Raw genomic sequence first — 26,939 nt, 5'->3', positions numbered from 1 at the left:
TTAATTTTTAATCTGCAGTACACTGTGTGACTATTTTTTTGTTAAATTTAGTATTTGATATTCTATTTGGTTTTTTTAGTTATTAGAACAAAAAATAAAGGATTTAAATACATAATAAGTAATTTATACGCTGTGATTAAGTCACATTTTCATAATGTTTTACTTATTTTACAAAATCTTAGTTAAAGTAAGTTGATTTGATATGTCAAATATTCTAATATTAGTAGTGTTGACAAATAATAAAATAAATATTTAACCCGTGTTTATGCACAAATTTAATGATATTTTATTAATTCCAACATGTCTTTTTTATAACTCGTCCTACTATATAACCACATTATATAGTATTTTAAACTTTCTATAAACTTTTATTTATAATATTTTAAAGTTTTTATTAAGTTTATATATATATATATATATATCAAAAATATGATTTAAAAAATGAGAATCAAAGTTTTTATCTATATTAACATTTTTATCTACATTAAGAATCAAAACTAACATGTTTTGAAAAACAAAATATGAATTAAATTGTTGTTTTCTTTGTTTGCAAAGAATTTAGAGATAAAATATATTCAAAAAACAATAGAAGGTGACATTAATATAGTATAGCTTCTGTTTCTATAAAATATTGATTGCAGTTTGTTACATTTCTAGTATGAATGGAATGTAAAATATTTAGAAAACAAAATCTGATGTAATTGTTACTTTAGGAAATTTTCTAGGGGTTAAGATTGTAAATAATTTTTTAAATAACTACAACTAAAAGGGCATAACACAAAATGTACTTCAAAAATGTTAATATAGATTTTAGTGTTTGGCACGATAGATTCATTTCGATGGAGAAAACAAAGTCCAACTAAAATGGTCTATTATGTTTTTGGGTGTCTTTCCCATTTCCTAATGGCAACAAGAAAACTTCCTTCATTGGCAACTTGAAGGATGTGCATGTTTCGTTTTTTGTTCTTGGATGAACATGCACTTATAGCCTTTGGTAGCTTCTTAAGACCATCACTACTGGTGGTATTATACTACTATATTAATTAAGAAGTACAAATATGAAATTAACTTTAAAATGTGTAAAAAAAAAAATTACATTCAATTGCTATTAGAAAAATGTAATTAATATTAATTAATTAACTAAATAAATATAATTAATTAAAAACGAAAATTGGGGACACATAAAATAAAATAAATTGTAGAAAAGTAAAAAAGAAAAGAAAATCTATTAGAATCAAAACCAATTATGTCTTTTAAAAAAAAATTAACAGCTAAAATTTTAAAAATCTAATCGAATAAAATCATATAACCACAAATTTTATCAAAAAACTTTTTCAGCACATGTTAATTTTTTTATAAAAAATCTAATCAAATAATTAAATAAAATATATAACAGTTTGCTTAGATTTTAAAAATTAATAAACTAATAAAATAAAAGATATAGATATAGTATCTTATCTATTTTAAAAAGTTATATTTTTATTTTAGCCACCGTTATTTAGGAAAATAAAACTAAGTTGAGATTTAAATATATTCAATGCTTGAAGGTGCTTATTACAGACAAAAAAAGGTAAGTCACATGAAAAAAACAATGAATGTTATTTTCAAAAAGGTTTTTCAGAACCTTCATTAGCTATATTTAGTTGCTCTTTTTATGTTAGTTATATCTTTTTACTTATTTCACAACTATACCAAAAATTGTGTTTAATTGACAAAGGTTTACACAATTATATTCATTATGCAAATGTTTTATTGATAGATTTTCAATAAACATTTATAAAATACAAAAGTTTTAATATAAGCAAACCGGATTTTTAATCACAAACCATTATATATAATATAATAATAAATTTAAAATTTTCATCAAAAAAAAAGTTTAGCTAGTACTAGGGGTGTCAAACGGGCATGCCCGCGCCCGAACGGGCCGACTGTGACGGTCCCGTATTTTCAGTGATCCGCTGCGGACATGTCCGCCACGGGCGGCGGGCGAAATATCAATGCCCATGCCCGCTCCGCATACCTTTGCGGACTAACGGGCATGCCCGCGGGCATCTCTTCTTCTCAAGAACATCACCGCTGGTGTCAAAACAATACGGAGCAGAGAGGTTTTGGTTGGTGAGTGGAGACTGGAGAGAGAGAATGGTGTATGGTGAGTGTACGTACGGAGGGAAAGGCAGAGTAAACTGAAAGTATTAAACCAAAGTAGAACCATAAACAACAAATGAAAATGTTTAAACTGAAATTTAAATCAAATAAATAGTAAACTGAAAGTATTAAACCAATAGAGAACAATAGCCAAAACGATAGCCACAAATCACAGAAATTTTGAAGTTCAAGACAGACAAGCCAAAGAAATATTTCTGTTAAAAGTGTGATGCTTACCTGAAAACCATTCTTGAGGGGTATAACATCGCCGACAACAATATCATAGATAGAAGCCCTGACTCTTCTACCACCTCTAATAACCTGCAACCAAAAACGTTCAGCACACATTGTGGACAAGAGTAACACAACATTATACAGAAATGACGAACTGCAGGAACACACCTCTACATACACGTTTCTCTTCTCCTCAGTCAACTTTTCAAACCAACAAGAATGCTTGTACTCGGCGATAGCTGCAAAATAGGAGACAAACAAAATCAAAATCTGATTGTTTCCAACTTTCCATATTCACTCTTGTAACTCAACAGCAACTCAAGAACATGAACGATTATAGTTACGATACCTCTCACAATGATGTCAAGAACAGTGGCCAAAACGATGCAAGCTTCCACATCTATACATCGAAGATACCCTGCAAGTGACTCATGAGAGCGAGCCATAGATAATAAATTTAGATAGAAATTTGAGTAGAGCTCAAATCTAGTTACCAAACTTGTAAAAGAAAAAAAAATCACCTTTGATTCGCAGCAGCAATCGGTCGGTGTTTCAAAGGCTAGCAAAAGAATTGCTTCAGCAGCAGCAAAAGAATTGCTTCAGTAAGCAGCAAAATCGGTGTCTCAAAGGCTAGCAAAATCGATTGCCAATCGGTGTCTCAAAGGCCAACAAAAGAATTGCTTCAGCAGCAGCAAAAGAATTGCTTCAGTAAGCAAAAGAATCTCCTCTGTTCTCCTTGAATTTCCTCCTCTCTCAAAGGCGAACTTTGCGATGTTGGCAATTTTGCGGACCACCCGTATGACCGCGGGCGTGAGCAGACAAAATCCATTTGACCCGCAAACCAAACGGGCTATGTCCATGAAACCCGCCGATTTTTGGGCATGAAATTAAGGGCCCATGCCCGACCCGCTATGATACCTAACGGACCATGCCCGCGGGCCTAAGGCCCAATTGACACCCCTAGCCTAGTACCTAGTACTATTGAGTATTTGTCGTAGATTTGTATCATATGAATATGATTATCTCATAAACCCCACAAAAAGTTTATATACGGTACCAGTCTTAACAATTTAACCGGACAAGATCATCTCTAATTTTGCAAACCGGTAATTCCGCAGACTCATCCGGTACTGACCAGACCGAATTTGAAACTTTCGAGTTTTGATTTTTTTTTCAACGAAATTACAGTAAATCTCGAATTCTCGATGAATCTAACAAGTTTCAATGGCAGCGAACTCTGCTGCATACGAAGCTATAGTTCGAGCAGGTCCTCGTGTAAAGCAACTTCAACAGGTTCACACTCACCTCATTGTAACGGGTTACGGTCGTAGCCGTAGTCTCTTGACAAAGCTCATCACTTTAGCTTGTTCCGCTCGAGCCATCGCCTATACTCACCTTCTCTTCCTCTCTGTTCCTCTTCCAGATGCTTTCCTCTTTAATTCAGTCATCAAATCCACTTCTAAGCTTCGTCTACCTTTGCATTGCGTTGCTTACTACCGTCGTATGATATCTTCTAACGTCTCTCCGACTAATTACACTTTCACCTCCGTTGTCAAGTCCTGCGCTGATCTCTCTGCCTTGAGAATTGGAAAAGGTGTTCACTGTCATGCTATGGTTACTGGGTTTGGATTAGATACTTATGTTCAGGCTGCTTTTGTTACGTTTTATTCAAAGTGTGGTGATGTGAAAGCTGCACGCCAAGTGTTCGATGTAATGCCTGAGAAGTCTATTGTTGCGTGGAATTCGTTGGTTTCTGGGTTGGAGCAGAATGGGATGGCTGAAGATGCGATTAGGGTGTTTTATCAGATGCGAGAATCAGGTCTTGAACCGGATTCAGCTACGTTTGTGAGCCTTCTCTCAGCCTGTGCACAAACTGGTGCCATTGGTTTAGGTTCTTGGGTGCATCAGTACATTGTTCGTGAGGGTCTTGACCTGAATGTTAAACTTGGTACTGCGTTGATTAACTTGTATTCTAGGTGCGGTGATGTTGAGAAAGCCCGGGAAGTATTTGACAAGATGAAGGAAACAAATGTGGCTGCTTGGACGGCTATGATCTCAGCTTATGGTACTCATGGCAATGGCAAACAAGCAGTAGAACTGTTTAATAAGATGGACAATGATTGTGGTCCTGTCCCTAATAACGTAACATTTGTAGCTGTTTTGTCGGCCTGCGCTCATGCTGGACTTGTTGAGGAAGGACGTTTAGTCTACAAGAGAATGACCGAGAGCTATGGATTGATCCCAGGATTGGAACATCATGTTTGTATAGTAGATATGCTTGGGCGGGCTGGATTTTTGGACGAAGCTTATAGGTTCATACATCAACTCGATGCTACAGGGAAAGCCATTGCTCCAGCGTTGTGGACAGCAATGCTTGGAGCTTGCAAGATGCATAGGAACTATGATCTCGGGGTTGAAACCGCCAAGCGTCTTATAGCTCTTGAGCCAGAAAATCCTGGTCATCATGTCATGCTCTCAAATATATATGCCTTGAGTGGCAAAACAGATGAAGTATCACAGATAAGAGATGGGATGATGAGGAGTAACATTAGAAAACAGGTGGGCTATAGTGTAATTGAAGTTGAAAACAAGACGTATATGTTCAGTATGGGTGATGACTCTCATAAAGAGATTAGAGAAATTTATCAGTATCTGGAAACTTTGATGAGCCGGTGCAAGGAAATTGGGTATGCACCAGTTTCTGAAGAAGTGATGCACCAAGTAGAGGAAGAGGAAAAGGAGTTTGCGCTTAGATACCACAGCGAGAAGCTGGCTGTAGCATTCGGGTTGTTAAAAACTGTAGATGTAGCCATCACAGTTGTTAAGAATCTTCGCATCTGTGAGGATTGTCATTCTGCTTTCAAGTACATTTCTATTGTATCCAATAGGCAGATCATAGTGCGGGATAAGCTTCGGTTCCACCATTTTCAAAATGGTTCTTGTTCATGTCTGGACTATTGGTAACGACATCATACACACAAACACAAGTGTTTCATTTTTATTATACAATATGGTACATAGTTCTTGCAAAACTAGAACCCTTGGATATTATACAAGATGAGATTATCATACAAGATGAGCCTATTTTACAGCAGTTTTATTCTCACACGTTGAAGTACAAAACATATTCTACATGGGGAATGAATTACCGACCTCGCAAACTGATATTATACATCAAGTATTGGATGTTGGGGAGATGAAATGACATCAGAACATTACCGACCTTTATGATTCCAGTTCAATCCGCTTGGCCGCAATTAACTCCAATCTCTGAGAATGCTTCCACAAGTTTTGGGTAGAGTTTGGAGAGCATGATCTTGAAACCGGTGGAATTTGTGGTTGAGCTTTCGTGCATGTTCACTGATGATCCTACAGGGACACCTTCCATATAAGACTTGCACGCAGCCAGAACATGCTGGGCCCGTTTTGTGAAGTGATCCTTCACAAGCACCTCAAAATGCTACAATGCAAGATCACAGAGTTGATTAAAAGGGTCTTTTCTGGTAATTTTCATTTTGTGTTGAATTGTTGCAACAGAAGCATACCTTTGGGGGCTTGCGGAGCAATGAGATCATGGATTTGCAAGTGATGAGGAATGCGTTCTCATTGTAACTCACTGAGTTTTTCTCTCCCTCAGCTCGTCCCAGCTGCTTATCATAGCCAGCTTCGTTAAAGTAAGGCTTCTCATTCAGAACAAGAGCCTGAAATGAAAGAAGAACTTGAAGGATGGTGGAGCTCCCCGCGTTCCATACTTCAGTGCCAGAGCCATTCCATGTATTCAGCAGACTCAGGCAGACTCTTCCTGACTCGTACAGGTTAGGATTTAGTCGCATCCCACCTGAATGATAATGTACCATCTGTATTCATAGAGGGAGAAAAAAAATTAACAATGCCATTTGTTTTAGTCCACATAACACTTTTAAACAACCAACAGTTGCATTTTCGATCACATGATAGAGCTATAAATCTGGAGTTGGCAAGAAACAGAAGTTAAAGCAGTGAAAAAACTCACTGGTGGCTCATGAGGATATTGAGGTGGAAGCATAATGTCGAAAAAGAAAAGTCCATCGTGGTATGGTGTTCCAGGGGCACCAACTAGGGCTGCACGCAGAAGGTCCATCCTTTCCTCATACACACGCACGTATATTGTGTCTGTTCATCACAAAAATTGAAGTTCAGTGATTTTATAACCGAACACAACATTAGAACATGCCATAAGTGTAAGCGATCATTTGGCCAAGGTGAAAGAAAAAAAAGCTGCATGGCTAGGGCCTAGGGAATCAACAGAGAATAAGTAATTAGGAAGAAAAGAACTAACCGGGAAGATTTGCCTCCAAATTGCTCCATTCTTGCTGGACATTCTTCACCCAACTCTTTGTGACCTATAAGAGATGAAAATGTCAAAAGTGTCATTTATATTAAGTGTTGGGTTATCGAAAAGAATGTTTAAGTATTGGTCTCATACCTGAGATTGTGCCAACCCTTTATCCGAAGAAAGGAAATGATGATCCGAGCAGTCGTTAACCATATCGAACTGTCTAAATCTCACAAGTTCCCTGCTGCTCTCTAGAGGAGTTGAGTCCAGTGTCTTGGTAATTTCTTTTCCTTCAGTAGGTAAGTTGATCATCGTGGCCATATCCACTTCGCCTGAACTTGATTCAGAGATTTCATATGATTCTGTTACTTCTTGAACAAGGACCTCAGAGTCACTTTGATCTTCAGAATCATTGCAACGTGAATGCGAAGTGGAACTCTGAGAACCGAAAAGGCTTGATGCAAGGTTTGTGATAAACCCAATGGCAGCTTTTGGAAGGAAAAATGAACTACATTCCGGAATGTTCTTGTTGCGGCCTTCACCAACACTGTAGAGCTTCACCAGACCCTGAAGATACATGAATCATATAAGTCACCAAGGATACAGAAAAAATTTAGCTGCTAATTGCTATGGGAATAAACTGGTATATTCTAGGACACCCAAAGAGTTAGTGATTTACCGTTTCCTGATGGTTTGAAGATGCTTCATCTGATTGACTAATCTTCTGACTTAGATCTTGAACAGTGCCTTCCGAATTTATACTGCCAGAGTTGGAAAATTCAGACCTTTCTATCCTCCAAATTTCACATGGTGCAACCTGAAAAATATATATTCAAGAGAATTTATTTCACAGCATATATAACTTACTGCTACTTCAATAGAGTAAACTTTTCAGCATATAAACGTTGATTGTAAACTGAGAATTCTTTGAGCAGTATAAGTAGTAGAATACATACCTTACTAGTAGAACCATTGGCCCATTTCACCTCCACGGCACCATTTTTAAAACCTGTAACAACACCAATACTTGACAAATAATATGCACCACTGTAGTCACTCTCTGTAAGTAGGTGTTTCGTCTCTGTAGCGACGATTTTATCAGCATTTGGATCAGTTTTTCCTTGTGGAAGTAACCTGACCACTACATCGCTGAAACAGAATCCAAAATCAGGGTGCTCAAGCAGTTCGTAAGCACTGACCATTTCCTCCATCTGCTCAATAACACAACCTGTTGCTTCTTTCTCAACCTGTGGTGTCCACTGTACCTTCACAGTTTGTTCCTTTGCATTAACAGCCTTCACAACTCCCCATTTTTTGCTGTTGCAGGTTTCCTTTTCCACAACAAACTGCTCGGGCCAAAAATCATGAGCATTAACAGCACCAACAGGAAGTAGCTGTTGGGAATCAACTCCCAGACTGCAGCTTCCATCTTGCCACATAACATCAGCCTTCATCTTTGTCTTCGTAATAACAAAAAGCTCATCCAAGCTTGAGCTCTGCATATTTCTGTTAAACCCTTTTTGGAATGTCTTATGGCATTCGTTGGGATTGTAGGCAGCCACATATGGAGCTTTCCGCTCTGCTATATCAAAGTGCGAAGAGCTAGGGAGTATACACCAGTCACCAAGCTGCCAACTTGCATGAGAAACACAAGGTAACAAAGTTAAAGTCTCAGGATTCTGCAAAGCTTGAGGTGCAGTTAAATTTCGATCACCCCCCATTACGATGGAGGCAACCCAATCGACGTAGACAAGTCCTGCTTCTACAGCGTAAACAGTTCCCATAACCTGGTTCTCCCTCCAGTTGCCGCATAACCATGTAGTTGATCTGGGAGCATGTGCCAGCTTTACCTGAACTCTTTGCCCCGGGTAATAAGAATATTGAGAATCCTCGAGAACATTTGGGGGAATGGCCACAAGTTTATCTTGATCGCTTACAAGGACCTCATAATTGGACCCGTCGTCGAGGGTGACAGAGACACGCTCAACTATTTTGTCAACCCTTCCAAGCCAAGGTCCGTTAATCACATAATCACAGAGTGAGATAGAACGCAACTTTTGAAGCCTCTTGGTATCAACTTCCTTTATGATCTTACCATGAGTACTCTCGAGGTTGACAAACATGTCAATGTTGATAACCCTGCCACTCTGTCCTGATGGTTCAGTTGTGGACCGCACAATGTCACCATACATGAAACCCCTCTCGAACGACAAGAACTCATCGATTTTTCCAATGGTCTCTTCAAGGTTTGAGAAAATGTTTTGAGCCCGTCCACCATAAGTAAACTCAACTTCTTCGTGTTCACTGCTGCCACTGTCGCTGGAGCTATCCCAATCAGAGTCAGTAAGAGACATATCCATAGTTTAGATGCCTGCCAAGGAACTGTATTTTCATCAAGTGCTCAAATACCAAACAGAACAAATGATATAAGAATTGCTGACAGCCATATAAAAAAAAATGAAATGCTCTGACCTCGATGAGAAATGGTGTGGCTTCCCTGCAGTCTTTCTTAACCAATCCACTTACGTTGATAGGCGCGTAATATGACTGATATGGACTAACAGCAAAGGTCTACTGAAACTGCAGACCGTGATGAAATCTGCTCGACTAAGATAAAGATAATAGGAGTCAACTGTAAGACTCAGATAATGCCAAAGGAGATTTGCTCGAACTAGAGCCAACTGTGGACTCGGATAATGCCAAAGGAGATTTGCTCAAACTAGAGTCAACTGTGGACTCGGATAATGCCAAAGGAGATTTGCTCGAACTGGAGATAAGGTGAGCCAACTGAGGACTCTGAAATGCCAAAGGAGATATGCCCAACGAATGGACTGAAGTTTTCCAGTTGGATAAACTTCAAAGGGGAATCCAATATGTGATTGGAGTTCCAATTGCCAAAGGAGATATGCCCTAGAATGAGGGTGGAGCTTCAAACCTCAAAGAAACTTGAAGGCTTAAAGTTGAAGTTTCCAAAGTGAAGTGACTTGTATCAAAGCCACCTAATGGGAGAAACTTCACTTCTGGTACTGCTGCTTAGTTTTAACTTTTGCCAAAGGAGATTTGCCCTAAAGGAGCTAGGATCCAAAGTATATATAGGAAACAAGATAGAGTTCACACAAATGAAAAAAGAAGTGAGGAAAAAGATCGGTCTCTTGAAAAATCATTCACGCATATTCCCACCAATGCGAAGTGAGACCATCATGATGACATGTCGTTAATTGCTCATGTGATGTAAACCAGATTTGCCTCCATCACTTACAAATTTCCATCGAACCTGCAAAAAGTGTCATTTGTTTCTTATTTAGAATCTAAGAGCAAGAAGAGAAGACAGAAACAGAGACAATGATGCTTCTTTCTTAGAGAAGAGAAAGCCATGATCAGAACAATCATTCAGCCTAAGAGAGATTACTTCATTGTAAACAGAAGAAGGACAAAGTTGGACTTGACCATTCGGGAAAAAAGCATCGAGACTAAAGTAAAACAGAGTGAACACACAAATCCATGATATCTCAAATCCGGATCAGCTTCAATTCTTTTGGATGTAAAGTTTGTCAAACAAAATCTCAACCAAGACTGTATGTAGAAAGCTAGGATTAAACAGATTCATTTGAAAGAAGAAAGCATGAAACAAGTTTGGTAATTGAAGGGTCATCTCCAAAATACAGGGAAAAAATCACAAAAAGGTCTAAGCTTTCTACTATCTAAGCAAACCATGCTTGAACAAGACAGTAAAATGTTACGATTTTTGAGAAGACCCTTTTCTTAATTCGCAAGGTAATTCAACAAGAGATTGATGAAACAAGGAGGAACGTACCATGAGAGAAGCGTCAGAGAAAAGAAAAAAAAAAAAAGAAGGCCTTTTTATAAATCTCAATTCCTCGCCTATTCCTCTCTAAAGCGGAGGAGAAACAGTGAGAAATCAAGAAGATGCAGACTACTTTCTTCTCCCGTTTAGTCCCAAGAGTCTATAACGCCATTAACAAACCTCCAAACCATTGCAAAAAAAAAAAAAAAATGAACACTTTAGGGTCTCTGTTTCGGGGTTCTCTCAGCTCTGTTTTTCTTTGCTGTGGTGGTTTGGTGATGAGAAAAGAGAGAGTGGTGGTTAGGTATCACATCGAAGGAAGGGGGGCAAAGGCAAATATATATTCGGTGGAGAAGAAGAGAATATACCAACAGTATCAGAGTAGTATCCCACACACAAAACTATACTATACATTACACATCACTCTCCCCCTTTTAATTTTCTTCCTCTCCCCTTCTTCATCTTTCCCTTTCCTACCCTAATTATTTAATTACTATATTTATTTATTTATATTTCCTAAAATATTAACTATTATATTATTATGTTTTAGGTTAAAACTATTATATTTTTAGGAAATTTACTTTTTCAGAATTTTGAATGGCTGTAATTTTATTATTTTTTCTTTTTAAGACTAAAACCAAAAACAACTTCAAAATCCACCACTGTTCAAGGCTTATAGCCAAATCAACAGTAGAAAAATTTGATCGATTTATTAACAGCACACACATCATTCACATACGAAATTAGTAGGAATTTCCACATCTATGTCTTATTATCAGAAATTAATAATGCTTTGAGAGTTGAGATATAAAGTTTGCTATATAAAATGTTTTTATCTTTAGAATGGGTCTAAAGCAACCAAATTGTCTCTTTAATACTAATAATTTAGTGAACTTCAAGAGTCAAGACGGTGAAAATGGTTCATCTCCCTTTTTCAGAAGATGCCATCGACAGCTAAATAGCATGAGCGGCCCGTGTTCTATCCATTCATATTTTAAAATTATTGTTTTTTTTCTTTATCAAGACAAATAATAAAAATAAACCATACAAATTTTGTATAGCTGAATCTGAAAGATCAAAAGTTCAATTTTTTTTTTCCTCTTGATTTTAGCTATGTACTTGTATGATTAATCGATGTATGTATGATTTCAGTTACGCAGAGTTTTGTCACGTGTCCTTTGTGGGGGTTAGAGGATGGATGATGAACATTTTTAGTTTTCGAGTCATTTAGATTTAGTCAACGAGAAGATGGGGAAACATACGCTTCCATGAACTATCAAAACGACTTTTAATAGTCTTCGGTTGGCGTTAGATGTGGATAATGCCAAGTGCCAATTATGTTAGTGCCACTTTTTTTCTTCATATATCCATATAAACATTTTTTTTCTTTTTAGGATTTCACATGTCTAAGCTAGCCCTAAAATGCTTTTGATCTGCATAATTATAACTTACTGCAGGGAATCAAAATTTTCTTAGTACATTTCATGACATAATCAAACAATTTAATTTTAATGTAAATCTAAAATTTATGTAACTTACCATTCTGAATAAATAAACAAGATGAAGCGTTAACGTTGAATTATCTTCTAGTATTATATTTAGATAAAAGTGTCTTTCTACTTCTTTTTTTTTTTGGATTTACTGAGTATTTTTAGTGTCATGATATTGGTACATATATATGTAGGGAAGTAATCAAAATTGTGATTAATCACTTACTTCTTATTGAACTATAGTTGTGTTTAGTGAGCTAACAAAATTTGGATTATATTTTGAGAAATTGATGTGTGCCACATTGACAATTTGTGAGAGCAACACCCGAAACTTGCAAACAAACTCTAAGGTCAAACAAATAATATTTGAGTGGGTTATGGAATACTTGGATTGATTTGTGACAAGATACGACTTCTTTTTTAGGGTTAGTGCTTTTTGATTGTTTTTTGTAGACCAATTGATAAATTGGCACGTGTGAAATATGTACTTTAATGTTTGACCACACACAAATATGTTTGTTAGAGTAATCTGGATAACTTGTGAACGTTGCTTTATTTGCAAGCTATTGTATCACTCTATGCTAACGTAGTAACGTGTGCATCCTCATAGGTTTTGAGCCAAACCACGTCTTGTTTTGATTACTTGATTATTTATAGAATGTTGGAACTTGGAAGCATATAAAATCATATACATAGTATATAGTTGATAATACCGACACCAAACAATATAACCCAACATTGATTTGACTTAAAACTTCTTTATTCGTTATGGTTTAGCAAATCAGACCGCACGAAACAAACTATTATATGTTTAAACAAAGATATATTAGTTGTGAATTGATATTAGTCATATTCTTCCATTTAATAAATTTGCTTGAAGTAGAAATTTATGGATGGGTTGGTTAATTAGTGATTGTGTTGTGTTGACAACGAATCAAATGGTTACAAACTGCAAATTATGATGTATGCGAAATTTAAAGATTAACTAAATAAAATGGAAAAAGTGGAAGATTGATGAAGATGTTTATCCTAGTTGTAAAGCGACTTTTTTAGTATAATTATAACTAAATTAACTATTTTAGGGGAAGGGCCTTACGAAAATGACATGTTCCTAACTTCTCTTTACAAATTGATTTTCTTTCTTTTTTGCTTTTTGTAGTGTGCCATTTTTGTTTACGCACTTGACTCTTACCTTATGTCCTCTTCAATATATTGGTGCCCTTGTGCTCATCCAAAAGAGTATCTAATTAGAATAATCATACGTGTCGTGGAATGAGAAAGTGTTCTCTTTTTCAACATATTGAAACAATTAATTCGTTACAAGGAAATAAATCATCTGATATTTGGAAACATTACATAAATTTATATTCAAAGGACGCACTAATTAATGTGATAAACAAAAACTAAAAGACAAACACACTTCCTCATACGATATAGAGAGAGCAAGTGTATTTAAAAGTAAAAAATATCTAACTTTATATGAATGATTGATGATGTCAATAGTATTATTTGCTTAGATAACCTTGTACATCAAAAACATATGACGCGATCTGGTTCTAGTTTTATTAATGTACGTTGCGTGTGTAAAACATAAAAAATGCTCACGCACGGCCGGTCATGTCGTTTTTATATCGAGAGAACTAATACAGATGTGATATGTTTAAACTCTTCAGGTCGTGATTGTTTCAATACGAGAGACTATTAGAAAGTTAACTATTATAGAGATTGAGTTAACGGTAATCTTGTATTACTGTGGTGAAAATTGCACCCGTTTGTGTATAACGGTTTTCTGAGAGGGCAAAATAAGACGGTAGCTAGTGATACAAACAATAATAATTATTGAGCAGCAGCCATGCTTTTGCTTTACATTACATATATGGGTATGTGTTCATCTATAGATCTAAGTGAATAGAATAATAAGAGTGCGGCAAATTGTGAAGGAAGTGGAGAAACTGTTATGACAACAGATTCCATTAGCACAATGATTTATTTTAAAGTGGAACCTTTTTTAGTTTTCACATTTTAATATTACCACTTTTGTCTTGTAATTGTGCCATTTTGAATGGACACAAACTCTGTTTAGTTTATTTATTTACTTTGGTGGTAAAGCTCTTTACCCACCACTTGGACTTTGTGGACCGTCAATATTGCTTCACTACCAATATTCTAATTTTCCCATTATATCTCTTAACTTTTTTTTTTCACGATTCAAATATTTTTAACTATATGGTTTTTATGCACTTTCTCTAGTACTATTTTTAGACATGAAAATCTTGCTTTTTATTACTAGATCTATATTCATGAATAATTAACCTAATATATGGTCCTGATCCTTGAACTCGACTGTTTGACCATTAGAGAGTTCGATTCTTCTTCAAAATCTCTTGATCTCGATGATATCTCTGCATTGTTGAAAGTTTTGAAATGAAAAATAAGCATGAATATGTACCAAATGCTCATATGCTTTAAACAGGCTCGATTCTAGTCTAATTGAGTTTACTTTACATAATTGGACTTAAATTTTTGTTCCTTTATCTTTTCCATTACAAAATATGAGACCTTTTTTTCCCCTGTATATTTTATTTAAACTATAATTTCTTCAAATTGTAAATGGGCCTTTTCTTTTTGTAGAATAGCTTGGATCTTAAGTCTCTAGGCAGTGACAAATTTTATTCGGTCTTGGGTTTAAACTTCTTGGCTACATTTTTTTTTTGGTTGGTTGTCCCTATATGATTAAACGATAAACGATACCGTTGAGTACCCATATTTTCCAAAACCCAGTAATCCTTCTCTCTCTCTTCAACTCTTTTTTCAGATCAGAACACTGCCGTGTAGCTGAAGTAATTCCCCAAACGTCAAGTCTTGTAATTCGTATTAATGGTTATTAGCAATAATGATCGGCAAATGGCGAGGATGGATCATATATAGGATTTCTGATTGGCAGATAGTGTTTATATTGCTCATATATTATCTAATTAATTATATTTTAAAATACTATCAGTTATTATATGTTTTTTTTATAATAAAAGTACCCTGAAATAGCATTAAAACAAGTTTTTATGTTAAATATATGAATACATGAGAATTTTTATGTACGAGTTAAGAAATATCTTGTAGAGAAGCTTACCAACGACCTCAGTGATGATACACATACTCATCAAGAGGTGGATACATGTTAAAATCATAAATGATCTTTGTTTTTTTAGATATTAAAAAAATCACAGAAACGGACACACAAGTAACAAAAAAAGATTGACAAAAAATAACCAGTCAAATAGAAATATATATTCATTCTGTGACTTCTGTCTTTAAAGATGCATGCTTTCTGATCATCACAACTTCTTTGTCTCTCCATCCTCATCCTTGTGTTTTCCCTTCTTTGGTTTCACGAAACAGAAGCACGAACAACAAGGCAGCTGAAACAAAAACTTCATCTTGATTTGGAGTTGGATCAACAGTACATCGATAATGTGCCTTTTATAGTTGATATTAAAGCTTTTATAATTCCAGTTACAGCTCTTTTTGGGTTTCTCTCTTTATTCGTTTCTGCTTTTTTGGATGCTTTTCCAACCAAGTTCCCTTGATAAGAAAGATGCTTCATACCACTTGTTTGGGGCAGAATCATCATTTATAAATGCATGATTTGTTCATATCAGGATGCCTTTTTCAAAAGGGCTAGGTGAATATATTTGTGTATGTAATAAATCACGTGTAGTAATCCTGTTCTAATTAGGTTAGATAGTTTCAAGGGTTTCACGTTTTTTTAATCTGTTGGAGATTGATGAGAGTTTAGGAATAGAAGAATTGAATATTGACTCTCATGAATTATACAGCAGAGATTACATATGTTTATATAGTAAGATAATTTCCTAAACTAAGATATAATTAAATCTTTACATATCTGTATAATTAATATTACAATATCTTATATTAACTAGAGGATCTTCTAGATCCTTCTATACGCCCCCTCAATCTCAAAGGGGGATGAAGAGATGGTGAAATCAGCGGTTTGAGATTGATCAATGATGTGGAAATGTTTGACGAATGTGCGAGAGAGATTCTGAGATGACGAATGGACACAATGTCGTTGGTGGTGGCAGCCAGATCTGGAAACGTCTTTATCGGAAAGAGATCGTTGTAGAGTTGAGACTTGAGAGGGAGATCTGATCGGTATTCTTTTTTTTTTTTTCCAGAAAATTAAATAGAAAGAAACAACTTGAGAAAACGATAATAACATTTTTTTTTCACTGAATTGAAAAATAACAAAGAGATCTGATTTTTTTCTGTTTCCTTTTTTTTCTTTTTTTTTTCCTTTTTTTTATATAAAGTGAACGAAAATATAAATTGAGATATTTTAAAAAAATNTGAGAAAACGATAATAACTTTTTTTTTTCACTGAATTGAAAAATAACAAAGAGATCTGATTTTTTTCTGTTTCCTTTTTTTTCTTTTTTTTTCCTTTTTTTATATAAAGTGAACGAAAATATAAATTGAGATATTTTTTTTAAAAAAAATAAAATAAATAGAAAGAAGTACTATAGCTTGATAAAACGACAAAACACAGTTTTTTTTTTTTTTTAAACTGAATTGAAATGTAACAAATAAAATTTTGAAGAAGCATAGATGGCTGAAAACGGGAAAATAAGATGTTTTTTTTTTCTTTTTTTTTTAAATAATTTAAAGCAGCACTATGGCTTGATTAAGTGATTCATAAAAAGTTTGAATAATGAAAACGTTTTTTTAAAANTTTTTTTTTTCTTTTTTTTTTAAATAATTTAAAGAAGCACTATGGCTTGATTAAGTGATTCATAAAAAGTTTGAATAATGAAAACGTTTTTTTTTTTTAAAAAAACAAAGCAAAAAGAAAAGCACTTGGCTTAGATTAGATTCAAAGATCTATGATGAGAGATCTGGAATAAAGAGAAGCTCGAAAACTTAGATTCAAAGGTTCATGATGAACTTGAATGTAGAAGCACTATGGCTTGATTCAGAGGTCTGTGATGATAGACTTGAATAAAAAGAAGCTTGATAGCTTAGATTCAGAGGTTCATGCTGAACTTGAATTGAGGAAGCACTTGGCTTAACAGAAAATAAAAAGAACGAGTTTGATCGTTAGATCAAAACTCGGGAGCAAACCTGCTCTGATACCATGTTGGAGATTGATGAGAGTTTAGGAATAGAAGAATTGAATATTGACTCTCATGAATTATACAGCAGAGATTACATATGTTTATATAGTAAGATAATTTCCTAAACTAAGATATAATTAAATCTTTACATATCTGTATAATTAATATTACAATATCTCATATTAACTAGAGGATCTTCTAGATCCTTCTATACGCCCCCTCAATCTCAAAGGGGGATGAAGAGATGGTGAAATCAGCGGTTTGAGATTGATCAATGATGTGGAAACGTTTGACGAATGTGCGAGAGAGATTCTGAGATGACGAATGGACACAATGTCGTTGGTGGTGGCAGCCAGATCTGGAAACGTCTTTATCGGAAAGAGATCGTTGTAGAGTTGAGACTTGAGAGGGAGATCTGATCGGTATTCTTTTTTTTTTTTCCAGAAAATTAAATAGAAAGAAACAACTTGAGAAAACGATAATAACATTTTTTTTTTCACTGAATTGAAAAATAACAAAGAGATCTGATTTTTTTCTGTTTCCTTTTTTTTCTTTTTTTTTCCTTTTTTTATATAAAGTGAACGAAAATATAAATTGAGATATTTTTTTTAAAAAAAATAAAATAAATAGAAAGAAGTACTATAGCTTGATAAAACGACAAAACACAGTTTTTTTTTTAAAAACTGAATTGAAATGTAACAAATAAAATTTTGAAGAAGCATAGATGGCTGAAAACGGGAAAATAAGATGTTTTTTTTTTCTTTTTTTTTTAAATAATTTAAAGAAGCACTATGGCTTGATTAAGTGATTCATAAAAAGTTTGAATAATGAAAACGTTTTTTTAAAAATAAAAAAACAAAGCAAAAAGAAAAGCACTTGGCTTAGATTAGATTCAGAGATCTATGATGAGAGATCTGGAATAAAGAGAAGCTCGAAAACTTAGATTCAAAGGTTCATGATGAACTTGAATGTAGAAGCACTATGGCTTGATTCAGAGGTCTGTGATGATAGACTTGAATAAAAAGAAGCTTGATAGCTTAGATTCAGAGGTTCATGCTGAACTTGAATTGAGGAAGCACTTGGCTTAACAGAAAATAAAAAGAACGAGTTTGATCGTTAGATCAAAACTCGGGAGCAAACCTGCTCTGATACCATGTTGGAGATTGATGAGAGTTTAGGAATAGAAGAATTGAATATTGACTCTCATGAATTATACAGCAGAGATTACATATGTTTATATAGTAAGATAATTTCCTAAACTAAGATATAATTAAATCTTTACATATCTGTATAATTAATATTACAATATCTCATATTAACTAGAGGATCTTCTAGATCCTTCTATACGCCCCCTCAATCTCAAAGGGGGATGAAGAGATGGTGAAATCAGCGGTTTGAGATTGATCAATGATGTGGAAACGTTTGACGAATGTGCGAGAGAGATTCTGAGATGACGAATGGACACAATGTCGTTGGTGGTGGCAGCCAGATCTGGAAACGTCTTTATCGGAAAGAGATCGTTGTAGAGTTGAGACTTGAGAGGGAGATCTGATCGGTATTCTTTTTTTTTTTTCCAGAAAATTAAATAGAAAGAAACAACTTGAGAAAACGATAATAACATTTTTTTTTTCACTGAATTGAAAAATAACAAAGAGATCTGATTTTTTTCTGTTTCCTTTTTTTTCTTTTTTTTTCCTTTTTTTATATAAAGTGAACGAAAATATAAATTGAGATATTTTTTTTAAAAAAAATAAAATAAATAGAAAGAAGTACTATAGCTTGATAAAACGACAAAACACAGTTTTTTTTTTAAAAACTGAATTGAAATGTAACAAATAAAATTTTGAAGAAGCATAGATGGCTGAAAACGGGAAAATAAGATGTTTTTTTTTTCTTTTTTTTTTAAATAATTTAAAGAAGCACTATGGCTTGATTAAGTGATTCATAAAAAGTTTGAATAATGAAAACGTTTTTTTAAAAATAAAAAAACAAAGCAAAAAGAAAAGCACTTGGCTTAGATTAGATTCAGAGATCTATGATGAGAGATCTGGAATAAAGAGAAGCTCGAAAACTTAGATTCAAAGGTTCATGATGAACTTGAATGTAGAAGCACTATGGCTTGATTCAGAGGTCTGTGATGATAGACTTGAATAAAAAGAAGCTTGATAGCTTAGATTCAGAGGTTCATGCTGAACTTGAATTGAGGAAGCACTTGGCTTAACAGAAAATAAAAAGAACGAGTTTGATCGTTAGATCAAAACTCGGGAGCAAACCTGCTCTGATACCATGTTGGAGATTGATGAGAGTTTAGGAATAGAAGGATTGTATATTGACTCTCATGAATTATACAGCAGAGATTACATATGTTTATATAGTAAGATAATTTCCTAAACTAAGATATAATTAAATCTTTACATATCTGTATAATTAATATTACAATATCTCATATTAACTAGAGGATCTTCTAGATCCTTCTATATAATCCTTAATTAGTACTACTACTGCATGATGTTGTGACCAAAAAAAAAAATTCATGTTTAGATTTCATGTGAGAATGATAAGAAGAAAAAAAAAACTTAACAAAGGAGATGCTAACCTCAAACGTTTTCAAAATGAAATGTTATAAAACACCAAACGCAATTAATGGATTCGGCATAGCATTTTTCTAATACTCAAAAAAAAATCTTAATTACGCCATTAATTACCTCTTATACAAGACACTGAGCTAATAATACATGTCTACAAAAGACTAATATAGCAGTACAAACAATTTGGAATTTTATACATACAACATAAACATGTGTTTAAACGAGTTCAGGACATTTATGAATTATACTTATAAAAGAATTATCACCTTTATAAAAAGCGTAAAACCTGAAATAAATCGTTGGAAAAAAGAGATTAAAACCAGACATTTGTTTGATCACCTATTTGGAGGTGATTCGACGAATTAAAATGTGTTAGAAAGACACACAAGCATGCAGGAGGAAATAACTCCTCAATTAGCCCTCTGAAACTTGCAAGGCTAACTGGAATGGAACATTTTATTGGGTGAATATTTCCGTACAAATTTGGACTCCCGATCGAAGAGGAGTGCCACATATATAATTAACAAATTTAAACTAAGAAATGAACGACGTGAATCAACAAAAAAAAAAATTATCCTAAAAAAAGATCCAACGCTTAAAAAACGAAATTAACAACCACAAAAATAAAAACAAAAACATACACTCTGTCTTGGCCTTTTTTATCCCCAACAAAAGCATCCCTCATTTGTTCTTCTGCGATATCACTTCTATTTCTCCCTCCTTTCACAAGGAAGGGTGTAGAAGAATCCACCATAATAGCTCTATAACCAGAATAAAAAAAACATTTAAATCTCATAATCAAACGAAAGAAAGAAAACCAAATGGGTATCAAATTCTTGTTGATCCTTGGCCTCTTGGCCCTGGCCGTAGTCGCCGAATCAGCCAATGCCACGTGGGGTCTGACCAAATCTTGTGTCAATGGCCAAGGTTGCATTGGAGAGGATGATGAGCTTGAGTCCTTGATGGATTCTGAGGCCAACCGTCGCCAACTAGCCGCGAGGCGCAGTTACATCAGTTACGGTGCCCTGAAGAAGAACAATGTGCCGTGCAGCCGACGTGGCCGGTCTTACTACGATTGCAAGAAGAGGAAAAGGGCTAACCCTTACAGGCGTGGCTGCAGCGTCATCACGCATTGCTACAGGCAAACTTCTTAATCTCAAGAAGCATTTATACAAACAATATGGTTGAAGAAGCGAGAGGGCAAAGAATGCAAAATGAATACAAACAATATACAGCCAGTTCTTCTACGTATAGTTTCTTGATATTGCCACCTTTTGTTCCTCATCTTTCTTTTTCATTTTATTTATAATCATGGTGCATAAACGCTCATTTCATATGTTGTTCTTTTTTATATATATATATTTATGGAGAAATTGTTGTATTTTGCTTGTGTCTATAATTAAGTGGTAATGTTTCCATACCTTGTGCTATATGTTAAATACTAAACTTTGTATATGTACAAAAAAAAAAATTGTTCAGAACTTGAAAAAAATGGAATTATTGACGATGTTTGCATTGTATCTTCAAACATACGTCAGAGTTGTATTAATACGACTGTACGTTCTTATCATAATCCAATACGACCACTTGTTTATTATTATGATGTCATCAAGTGGTTGCAACTTGTAAGTACTATCCTGTTTTAATAGCTTCAATCATAAAATCCGAGAGATCATTAAACCAAAATTTGTAAAAATATGCATCAGGATTACCGTATGGGATATTATTCGATTCTTCTTGCATATGCTTTCGCCGAGCCAAGATTCTCCGAAGTAATTTAAACTTTTACCAAAAAAAAAAAAAAAAAGAACAAGAGTCTCCGAAGATGTACCATTGTATAGTCTCTTCCAAAGAATTTACAATACAGAAATAAAAGAGAAGATTAGGGCATAGGGTATGAGCTTTCAAAAAGTTTGATAATATATATGATGTTAAACTTCACAAATTAACCAATCTACAAAGGATATAGAGAAAGTGAGTCAGAATTGTCATTAACAGCTGGAATGATGACAATTGAAACATATCACAACTTATATGAGATTTACAAAACTGAAAGAGATAATATATGGATCATACTATGAGATCTAGCGTCTTACATGTACTTAATTAACAAGTAAATTCAATTTACATTCATCGGTAGAATCTCGCAAAGGTATTTCTCTAACATGTGACAATAACTTTTGGTCTCTAAAAGATTTGTGAGGTGACATGTGTTTATGTAATAAGAAAAATTCATGAAGGAACTTGACATCTTCTGCAACTCTTTGGTTGCAATAAATCCACAAAAGATAACCTGAACAAGTCTATAAAACAATATTAAATGAGGAGAAAGAAACAACATATCCATTAGCAAATGATTTCAGTTAGGTGATTGTATTCGGAAAAGTCCAAGTTTTATAAGTATGATTCTCATTTCTCAGTTGTCACACCAAGCATTATAAACACTTGCTCCATTAAAATAAAAACTTGAGCTACAAACAAAGGCAAACCTACGGCTCACGAGGTGAAGAAAACAGATAGAGAAGCCGAGGCTCCATTAAAATAAAAACTTGAGCTACAAACAAAGGCAAACCTACGGCTCACGAGGTGAAGGAAACAGATAGAGAAGCCGAGGCTCCGGATCCCTCGGAGTCGTCGACGGTGACGGATGCAAGTAAAACCCTTTTTCCTTGATCGCTCTCTCTTCCTCGTCTGAGCTCGGTTTCGGATCACTAGGGCTGTGGCTCAAAGACCCGCATCCACGAAACGGGTTAGGCATCAGAGGGGTGTTAGGGCTGAGAGCCAGAGACGGGAAGTCCAAGATGCTGGGAGAGAGGCTGTGGCTCAAAGACCCGCAACCACGAAACGGGTGAGGCATGAGAGGGGTGTTAGGGCTGAGAGCCAGAGACGGGAAGTTCAAGATGCTGGGAGAGAGAATCTTGGGTAACCCGGAGTGGGTCGTGTTGATCTTGAGAGCATGCTTCGTCGAGTTGCGACGTTCGTAGAGGCGGAAGGAAGAAGAGTGCTTCTTGTTGGTGACGGCTTTGATCGGAGGGATTGAGTGAACGGAAGAAGAAGATCTCGGGTCGGGTTTCTTGGAGATTCCGGTGAGCATTTGGACGACTCTCTTGAAGGAGTTAACGTCAGTGTGGATATAAGTGGTCTGATACTTGTTGGAGGGTTTAACCCGTCTGGTCGATGTCGGAGTGGTGATGCTTCGTGGTGACTTCTTCTCTGCGTCATCTCTGTGTCTTAGTGAATTCTCCATTGAAGCAAGCATTTGAGAACTACAAGAGGTTCCGTGTGTTTTTGTAGTATTTGTACTAGTTCAATGAAGAATAAAATGATATATTGACTTTGAATATGTTTTTGGTAAGGCAGCAAATTAATGTTTTTGGAACTAAATAGTCAAACATTATTTACTTGTATCTATAGTCATATTTTCATTTTAAATTTTTGGAAATAACTTTCTATTATTTACAAATGTTTTATGAAACATCTGCCACGCGTTCTAGATTCAGATTGATGTACACGCGGATACGTCAAAATAAGAAACTAGCAACATCAAAATTTTTACATCAATCTTAACATGAGCGCGTGACAGACAACTGATAAGATCCGATGACTCTTCCGTTCTCCTATGATTTTCATAGTTGTCAATTACCTTTTTGAGAAAGTTTACAAATGAGTATCTAACCATAGATATAGATTATGAAGATTATTAGTCAACACATTCATTATATAAAATCTTGTTTTATGACCACAAAATCTTGTTTTATTTACCACAAAATCTTGGTGTATTGATAAAATTGCATATACAGTAAAACCTCAATAAATTAATAAGGTCCATGAAATTTTATTAATTTATAGAGGTTTTAATTTATCGATAAATTAATACAATATTAATTTATGAAGAGATTTTTAATTTCTATAATTTTGAAAATTTTATATTACAAAATAAGATAATTTTGTTATCATTCATATTTTTTTAAGAATTTTCTTAATTTATAATCTTGACTATCGTAATTACTAAGTTTAGAGTTTATGTGAAACTGTAAAAATAATAAATGTTAGAAGTTTAGAGTTTAGAAGAAATTGCTATTAGTATCATTCATGGTAATGATGAAGTAGAAGAAGATATTACGATAATTTTAGAACTAATTACATGTAAAGAAACAATTATCGCATTTAGCACTCTCCATAATTTTTAGTTACGGTTTGAGAAGACGACAATGAAAAAAATTAGAGATGAGCTCCAATAAGAATGCAAATTCAAGAAATATGCAAACAACATATTTCACTAGATTTTTTTAGATATGTATATATATATATATTTAATATTATTTGATTATTAATTTATAATATTAATGGGATCATATTTTTACATAGGTTTTCCGAAAAAATTATTATCTTATTAATTAATCAAAATATGTCATTTTTTACACCGGTCTAACTCGGGACCGGAAGAATTTATTAATTTATAGCAAGTATTAATTTAAAGAGTATTAATTTATAGACGTATCAAAAACTTTCCACGACTTAGACTATCTACAATGGTTTGTTGTTTACAACACCCACTTTTTTATTTTTCACACTCCACATCATCTTCTCTTTTTTCCACATAATAATTCAACACCTACATCACTTTTATTTCCTACAATAGTTTGTTTAATAAAATTACACCATCATACCCCACCACCATTATTATTTCATATTTTCATTTTATTTTTACTTATACATTTTGTGATTACATATTGTTAGTCACAATTAATCTCAAATGAAAGTCCACAGTCATTGTAAAACAGTTTTGAGTTTGAATTAATTTTACATTCATTTTAAAAAAAAACAAATGAAACTAAAATAAATAAATATTAAATAAATTTATAAAATAAGAAAAATATGAATTTTTTTTGTGTATCCAAATTAAGTGAATCAAGTCTCTATTTATAGAAGATGAAAAATGATAAATTTTTGTATAAAAATATTTAAATAAAATTTCATATTCTATGAAATAATAGATCTCAAATAATTGGGTTGGATAAAAAGTATATAAAATTTCAACATCCAATAGAAATAAAACACATATTTTCATCTATATATTATTATATAATTAAAAAGTCATCCACTTATTATCTGTCACGTGGCGATCAAAACCCACATTTTTGTGTTTCAACGGTGTTGAATTTTTTAACGGTGTTGAATCTTTTCAACGCTGTTGTCTCAACATCAACTTTTTTTTTTTTCAACACCTCTATCGTAGTTATTCACCAGTTGAATAAATTATTCAACAGTTTAAAAAGTGACCATTGTAACTAGTCTTACAGATGAAAAGTTGTTTGGGCAAAAAGTGACCATTGTAACTAGCCCAAACCTGTACAGATGATACGGTACAGGTTTGGGCCCTAGCTTATGGAACTCGGTTTTTGGGCTTTAGTAGTGTGTGAAAGTCATTCCCTATTCTTTGTCACGTTTTGCTTTGGGATGGGTTACTACCACTCCTGGCTGGTCCTTCTTGAGAGGCTAACCGTGGTCTTTGTACAAGGGCCTCTTGATACTCTTGACTATATCTCAACAGGCCAAAGACATTGATTTTTTTAATCTTCTTCTTATTACACTAGGCGTGTTTGATCGACCGACGACCGGTTAAATCTCTCACCTCTTACATCTATGAGACTATGGTTTCTACTTGGTCAACTTAATTAAATAATTGAAATACTTTATGAACAGATTAAACAATATTGAATCATCAGTGGTTACTAAAAACTTTTGATTATCAATTTTGAATCACCACTAATACTCATAAAACATAAATCCATCAAAACAAGCTTTTAATTAAAATCCAGAAACATTAGAGTAGAAACAAGCCAAAACTATGAGAATATGAATTCAAATTTCACTATGTGAGTTACATGGTAACCAAAAAAAAGACAATCATAAACCTAGAACCACTAGGAGATGATGATCACTAAAGTACCATTACATAGTCCACACGCCACACATTACATTTTGACAGCTAGACAATTCATAAAGCAAGCGTTTCCATCAAGCACGAGATCATACCACTCTACATTTCCCCAAATTTCTCCTCCTTCGTACCTTTCCACCATAATTTGTGCACACCAAATTTCTGTAGTCTCAGTCAAGGCTATTACTTTCTGCAAAAACACAGCTAATTTTCTACCGTAATTAACAGTGCATGACCATGAACCATCCTCAAGTAGTCCTAACTCCACACCCTTCACCACTCCCCAAGCCCTTTCCTTTAGATCATACGCTCTTAAACAACTCCTACGAACATCATAGTAGTACAATACATCGTCTAAAACGCATGAATTTGACCACTCCTTAGAGTGCAAGATCCGGTCTGTTACACATGTACCTTTCTTTGGTTCATGCACATAGCTGTTTTCATAACTCCTCATGTAAATCTTATCCGCCGTCTCCACGCTACTAAGCCACCTCTGGCTCACATCCCAACCAGCTGGACTTTTTTTCCCAACCCGCCACCTTTGTGCTTCAGTATCAAACACCATGATCTTTTTAGATGATGATTTCAGCTTCCGGGGTTGAGTGTCTGACCCTCCAATCACATATATCTTCCCATCCACTAGTTTGGAGACCGACCACGCGACCGCCGTTGGCATTCTGGCGAGAGGCTCCACCGTGTGAGATACACAATCGATACGTGACACACTCGGTGTGATCATCCCCCAGTGGTGAAATCCACCCATGACATATATACTCGGAACCTAAAACCACATAGCTTCCATGTAAAGGCATGGGAGGGAGTGAAGGGATAGGGACTAACCAATGGTTGTTGTTGGGTTTCGGAACAAGAGTATACCAATGGATAACAGAGGTTTGGTTCTTAGAGATGGCAACATAGAGACTGTGGTCTTCTTTGCCTAAAAGAGATCGTATCGTGTACAGCACAGGCGACGTAACGAACGACCGGAACTTGTCTGAAACGAGCGAGAGAATGGGATAGTAACATCTTGGTACACGTGCTATGCAATCCAAGATGAGTTCTTCGGGAAGTGAGGTCATCAGTGATGGCCGCTCCGGTGGATGGTTATCATCTACCCCAACTTTGGATGACATCTTTTTATTAGATAAAAAAAAACTTTTCATAACATCTCTCATGTTTTTTTCAGAGTCAAATCAACAACTTATATTTTAGTCACATACTTGGGATTCCAACTTTTATAAACGTTTCGCAAAAGGTAAAATATTGAATAGGTTTTCAAAGGAAAT

General features: G+C 34.6%; 4 protein-coding genes, 1 long non-coding RNA gene and 1 pseudogene across 7 annotated transcripts; 2 read left to right on the top strand and 4 right to left on the bottom strand.

Moving 5' to 3' along the window:
• LOC104786184 lies at positions 2,377-2,786 on the bottom strand. Its single transcript, XR_767458.2, has 3 exons — positions 2,729-2,786; positions 2,548-2,618; positions 2,377-2,466 (listed from the first exon to the last, which is right to left on the bottom strand). It is a non-coding gene; the product is annotated as an uncharacterized LOC104786184 (long non-coding RNA).
• LOC104786182 (pentatricopeptide repeat-containing protein At2g33760-like) lies at positions 3,416-5,473 on the top strand. 2 transcript variants are annotated; one of them, XM_010511534.2, is made up of 2 exons: positions 3,416-3,672; positions 3,803-5,473. In XM_010511534.2, the coding sequence occupies exons 1-2, from the start codon at positions 3,585-3,587 to the stop codon at positions 5,341-5,343; spliced, it is 1,629 nt and encodes a 542-aa protein (XP_010509836.1). In that variant the 5' UTR covers positions 3,416-3,584; the 3' UTR covers positions 5,344-5,473. The 2 variants fall into 2 exon arrangements, with proteins under 2 accessions (XP_010509836.1, XP_010509834.1); XM_010511532.2 differs by having other exon boundaries at positions 3,416-5,473.
• LOC104786183 (probable ubiquitin-conjugating enzyme E2 24) lies at positions 5,354-10,838 on the bottom strand. 2 transcript variants are annotated; one of them, XM_010511536.2, is made up of 9 exons: positions 10,509-10,838; positions 9,167-9,968; positions 7,651-9,076; positions 7,374-7,511; positions 6,845-7,261; positions 6,698-6,761; positions 6,392-6,531; positions 5,925-6,236; positions 5,354-5,839 (listed from the first exon to the last, which is right to left on the bottom strand). In XM_010511536.2, the coding sequence occupies exons 3-9, from the start codon at positions 9,052-9,054 to the stop codon at positions 5,618-5,620; spliced, it is 2,697 nt and encodes an 898-aa protein (XP_010509838.1). In that variant the 5' UTR covers positions 9,055-9,076; positions 9,167-9,968; positions 10,509-10,838; the 3' UTR covers positions 5,354-5,617. The 2 variants fall into 2 exon arrangements, with proteins under 2 accessions (XP_010509838.1, XP_010509837.1); XM_010511535.2 differs by having other exon boundaries at positions 7,651-9,065; positions 10,509-10,835.
• On the top strand, positions 20,367-21,124 carry LOC104786181 (protein RALF-like 19). The gene has a single exon (XM_010511531.2). It carries the CDS (start codon positions 20,528-20,530, stop codon positions 20,858-20,860), a length of 333 nt encoding a protein of 110 aa, XP_010509833.1. The 5' UTR covers positions 20,367-20,527; the 3' UTR covers positions 20,861-21,124.
• Positions 22,236-22,953, bottom strand: LOC104789010 (VQ motif-containing protein 13-like). The gene has a single exon (XM_010514765.1). The coding sequence runs from the start codon at positions 22,951-22,953 to the stop codon at positions 22,279-22,281; it is 675 nt and encodes a 224-aa protein (XP_010513067.1). The 3' UTR covers positions 22,236-22,278.
• On the bottom strand, positions 25,685-26,803 carry LOC104789009 (annotated as a pseudogene).

Source organism: Camelina sativa, chromosome 5 (assembly GCF_000633955.1).
Source record: "Camelina sativa cultivar DH55 chromosome 5, Cs, whole genome shotgun sequence".
NCBI classification, from domain to species: Eukaryota; Viridiplantae; Streptophyta; class Magnoliopsida; order Brassicales; family Brassicaceae; genus Camelina; species Camelina sativa.
Note: the sequence above shows the minus strand (reverse complement) of the source record. Positions and strands in the feature narration are given on the sequence as shown.

What these genes read in the sequence shown, in the direction of transcription:
- LOC104786181 (XM_010511531.2), top strand. Translation starts at nt 20,528, where the DNA reads ATGGGTATCAAATTCTTGTTGATCCTTGGCCTCTTGGCCCTGGCCGTA.
- LOC104786182 (XM_010511532.2), top strand. Translation starts at nt 3,604, where the DNA reads ATGGCAGCGAACTCTGCTGCATACGAAGCTATAGTTCGAGCAGGTCCT.
- LOC104786183 (XM_010511536.2), bottom strand. Translation starts at nt 9,054, where the DNA reads ATGGATATGTCTCTTACTGACTCTGATTGGGATAGCTCCAGCGACAGT. An exon ending in AAGGGTTGGCACAATCTCAG is followed by an intron (nt 6,762 to 6,844) that starts GTATGAGACCAA and finishes CATCTCTTATAG; the next exon opens with GTCACAAAGAGTTGGGTGAA. An exon ending in TTTGGAGGCAAATCTTCCCG is followed by an intron (nt 6,532 to 6,697) that starts GTTAGTTCTTTT and finishes TGTGATGAACAG; the next exon opens with ACACAATATACGTGCGTGTG.
- LOC104789010 (XM_010514765.1), bottom strand. Translation starts at nt 22,953, where the DNA reads ATGGAGAATTCACTAAGACACAGAGATGACGCAGAGAAGAAGTCACCA.